This window comes from Ammodytes marinus (assembly GCF_949987685.1).
Source record: "Ammodytes marinus genome assembly, chromosome: 12".
Classification (NCBI taxonomy): domain Eukaryota; kingdom Metazoa; phylum Chordata; class Actinopteri; order Uranoscopiformes; family Ammodytidae; genus Ammodytes; species Ammodytes marinus.
The window spans coordinates 15,981,632-15,986,610 of NC_137216.1; the positions used below are offsets into that span (position 1 = coordinate 15,981,632).

Below are 4,979 nucleotides of genomic sequence, written 5' to 3' on the forward strand. Positions count from 1 at the left end.
TTAAAGCGTGTCATTTCAGTGTCTGAGAACTAAATAGCTTCTAGAAAGAGGGCGTGGCGAGGGTGGCAGCCTAATCATCGCAGAATAATAGACCTTAACTAAGAGGAACATTTTAATTACAGTATGAATTTATTCCAATTAACAAGACACTCATACAGTTATCACCAGGAGATCCAGAGAAACACACTGAATACTATGTTGCATTTTGTATGCAAAAACACATACAAAATACATGTACATGTTAAACATTAATTTTCTCCATTGCATTGGCAATATGAGAGGGTGCTTTTTGTTTTCCAAGAAAGGAGGCAAATACAGAGTCTTTTCCACTTACATGACAAACGGTGCTCCGACTACTGAGAATACAACAGTGCTTGATTGAATACTTGTATAAACAAAAGAGGCTTAAAGGCGCTCTACGTCTTGGAGAGATTAATTGAGTATTTGTGGGCATTAAAAGGCCACAAGAAATAAGGTGAGCTCCTGAAAGCCACAGTCACCCAACAATGTCTAGTTTCCAAAGGGGCTTGTCGAGGGACCAGCTGATCATCGCACTGTCTCCGATCTGTCTACAGCAGACTTCAGATCTGATTCAAACCATGATAGACGCAGCAGGGTCCTCTTTGTCCATCAGTAGGCTCCGACTATGACCGTCTCCGCCTCTTTAGACGGTCTCCTTTCCGTTACCAAAAAGTTGATCATTCCCTCTGACTTTATGAGGAGGTTGCAACCCAAGAAAAATATGCCAAACACCACGGTGAGGGACAGCACGCACATGACGGCAATCTGGACCACTCTCATGATGAAGAGGCTTCTCTCATCCGGAGCGGCCGCCACGAAGCCGTTGTCAGTCACCACGGAGGAAAAGTTGCAGCAGAATAACTCCTCTGTCTTGTTGAGCAGTCCACCCTCCGTGTGGTTGAGCCCGGTGTTATTCATTTCCACTTTTTAATTGTTTTCTCTCTCCAAATTTCGAAACTTTAATTGCGATGTGAGATGGGGAATCCTAGATAAATAATGTCATCAAGTGAAAAGTGAAGAGGATTGAAGCGAGGAAGTTCCGTCAGATCAGAAAGCGCACTTCTGGAGATGAACAGGCTGCTTTGGCATCGCATCACTGGAGTCTTCATGCGCGCAGTAGCCAGATTCAGAGCGGAATGAATCGTCCAACTCCGCGGTTAAATACACAGACAGTACCTGCGTGCGTTAGAATCGCTCCAAGTGGCAGGATAAAAACAGCAAGAGCGCCACCACACGACTGGACTGCATGTGTGCCACCATGGATGTCCATGTGCACGCAGGCACGTGTTACATCATATTCTGTGACTGTGTGTGCGAGTTGTTCCAGTTATAGACAGTTAAGATTGAAATCCTCTAATGAAGACTTTCATTGTAAATTGTAGTTTATTAAGTCTTTTGTAGGCCTACTATTTGGTGAATTATCAATAATGAATTATGTTTTATATGATAGATACATTCCCTTTACTTTCTTTCCTTCCCGCCTCCTTCTATCTATCTATCTATCTATCTATCTATCTATCTATCTATCTATCTATCTATCTATCTATCTATCTATCTATCTATCTATCTATCTATCTATCTATCTATCTATCTATCTATCTATCTATCTATCTATCTATCTATCTATCTATCTATCTATCTATCTATCTATCTATCTATCTATCTATCTATCTATCTATCTATCTATCTATCTATCTATCTATCTAACAAGCTCTGACCTCTAGCGTATTCTGTTTTTTCTGGCGTTGACCATAAGATTCCTCACACAAACAACTTTGTATATTTACGTACATATTTTTCCCTTTGATGACCTTTTATTCATTAATTAACATGACATAGTAGGTAAATAATGGCGTGATGCTGTTTATTTACAGTAATGGAAGCTTTGTGCTATTCATTGTGACATGTGAGCTAATGTGCACATTGCCAGGACCCTGAAACTGACACAGCTGAATTGAATTCATGCTTGCCTTTGACAGTGACATGCCAACATCTTATGTGAAAGATTCCTGTGGAAGCAACACCTGTGTTCTTTACTGAGCAAGTCATTTACAGTGAAGCACACTAAACAACCAAAAGCATAGGTTGAAGATGTTCCTCAGAAGTACAAATTAATACAAATGAAGTGGAAGTGATTGTTTACTCACTTCACTCAATTTTTATTTTTTATTTTTTTGCAATTCCATCTACAAAGAGGAATAAGGACATGCACTGACATCTAGTGGTTGTTGAATATGGTGTGTGGATGCAATGTTTGTTAATCAATTATGAGTGGAAGTCAGATATTATGTCACATTGCACCTACCACGGGGTATTTTGTCAGCTGTTGCATAACATCAGTAAAAGCTTCAAATAAAAGGGCTGTGCACAGTCTGTGACAGTAATTCACTGACAGTACATCAGAGTTTTCAAAGTTAATTAAATAATTGGCTTAGATTTGATCTACTAACATCCTCCAAAGGCAAAAGCAACATCAGTAGCAGCAGATGGCAGTATTGTTCAACATGAATCACCAAATGCCTGCCCTTATCCAGCTGTGATCTAAACACCAGTGTCTATCTGCCTATTTAAATGAATTTGCCCATGGACACACACTGCATGCACACCAGAGAGTAGGCTAATGCAGTTTTAATCAACCACAGGCATGACTGTAAAGGTACGGTAAGTACTGCGGTTTTGGCCTACTTCTACCTACTTACTTCCTGTTGTTCTTCTTATATCAAGTAAATAACATGGAAACAAACATCACCAGTGCATCGTGAAGGTTATATTAAAAACTCCAATAAGGACGTGAGGTAAAGTATTCTAACACTTGTTTTGATTCATGATTCTACTGAGTTACTCTATAAAAATGCTCCGTTATTTAAAAAAAGAATAATAATTGAATACAGAAAGATATCAGTGGGTCAGAACATATAATGTTCCTACTGTATGATAGTTAACCTTAAGATAATAAGTGATAGCAAAACAAACCGGGGAAATAGCTATTAGGCCTACATTCAATTGCAGGGCCGACGGACTGCGGGGGAAAGTGCGACAGTCACGGGGGGGCCCAAGGCAGAGGGGGGCCCATCAGAATTGACTAAGGCATGTGTGCGGGAGAGTTAGCAGGAGCAAGCCGACATCGAATTGAACTGGTGGCGAAAATAAACGCAGCGATGTTTCTATGGGGATATTTAGCTATACAGAAATAAGTGCTGGCAAAGCTAGAACAGCTAGACTCCACATCACTGTGGCAACACAACCTATCTATCAGCTCAGAAAGTGCAGAGAAAAGTCTGATAAATACATGAGAGTGATGGCCCCTGCAAGTTTCAGTAAGTTTAAAGAAATGCCACACTGTTACTGTCTTTGAAATGCATTTAGACATTTTAAGGGGAAAACACATTGTATTTATTATTTCAACTATTGAGTTCTTTGTAGAACAGCATGCTAGTGTAGGCCAACAATATTTATTTTCTGAATTTTCAATGCTGCTTTATTTTTATGTTTTAAATTGGGAAAGACATGTTCCAAAATGACCAATAACCTCTGTATTTAAAAAGAAATCAAGCAAGTAGGCTAATAATAACCATTAATGAATTATAGGCTATCACATCACATTAGGCCTGTCCACAATAATCACAGCCCCCCATCCATAAAGGAAATTTAAAAAGTTGAATTTGCACTTGATGTGCATACACAAGTGTATGGTCTATTATTTGTATTTAGTGTGTCTGCATAGTATTGCACCAAAACAGTAGAAGTTTTCTTTAATTATGTTTTGTACTGTCCGTAAAATTTTACCTGCACATAGCAAACAAAATTGCACAACTGTAAGGTCAGTGTCTGTTGTATTTTTGTATTCAAATAAACAGTTGTTTATTTCTATAGTGCGCATTGGCATCTTTGAGCAAAATACCCCCAAAATGATCACTGCGGTGCGCAGCGCCGCGCCTCCTGTGACCCTGGCCAGTGACCACCTTGACTAAGAAATTTTCTGGGGGAAACACTGGTAAAAGTAATGATTTCGTCATTCCTCAAATAAATGTATTGTGGAGTTGTCTGGCTCAGAGAGCCATGTGTATTGTAAGACCGCCTTTCAGGGGGCCCATCAGGACTTTTTGTATAGGGGCCCAGAATTTGGTGCTACGCCCCTGTTCAATTGTGCGCATTCATCGTAGGCCTGACCATCAAAAATCCAAAGTAAATAGGCATAAATTAAAGTAATATAAATTAAAGCCCATTTGGAATGGTATTTGTCATTATTAACAAACTAAAAAATGAAATAGAAAACAACGTTATCAAACTTCAACATAGCCTAATTAACTTTGTCATGCAGGCATATGACAAAAAAAAGCTCTCTGGCATATTGCTGAGAAATATTCGCTGAATAAGGCTATAGTTAAAAATTCATTTTTAATTTTTTAATTTTGCGTATCCTATCATACAATCACATTTGTATGCCTGTGTTTTGCTTGTGGTGGCGATGGCATTCGCGACTACATTTACCAGACGCCCATGCGGCTCGACTTCAAGAGGATTTCATGAGCGACGTCGCCTTCAGCCAATCAGAGAGGAGATGCGAACGTTGGCAGGTCCTGTAAAGACTCGAGGGTTAGATTGTGCAGAATAATCTTGCTTGTCCTCTCACCGTTATAATTTTCAGTCGGAGACGGAGAACAGGTGCATGCGGGACAAGTGTAGCACTACCACTGACCGCATCGGCAGTCAAACGAAAGGGGAAAATGTAAGGGACCGTTCATGTTCACCGGTTTACTGCAGCTCAACAAGGGGCAAATCCTATCAAGGAGTCCGAACAGGTACCAGGCATTGCTGGACGGACACGGTCACGCGGAATTGTGGACTGCGCTGTACAGAGGTGGACTGTAACTTAGGTGTCGTCTCGAGACGTTACGTTTTCCGCAGGAGCAAATTATCTCATTGAATTCGGCCACTGCTTTTATCTGTAGCCTACG

General features: G+C 40.2%; 1 protein-coding gene across 1 annotated transcript; it reads right to left on the reverse strand.

Annotated features, from left to right (window-relative positions):
- Positions 1 to 630: 630 nt before the first annotated feature.
- On the reverse strand, positions 631 to 939 carry rprma (reprimo, TP53 dependent G2 arrest mediator candidate a; the record flags this gene model as incomplete). Its single annotated transcript, XM_080038441.1, has 1 exon — positions 631 to 939. One exon carries the CDS (start codon positions 937 to 939, stop codon positions 631 to 633), a length of 309 nt encoding a protein of 102 aa, XP_079894567.1.
- Between the last annotated feature and the right edge of the window lie 4,040 nt (positions 940 to 4,979).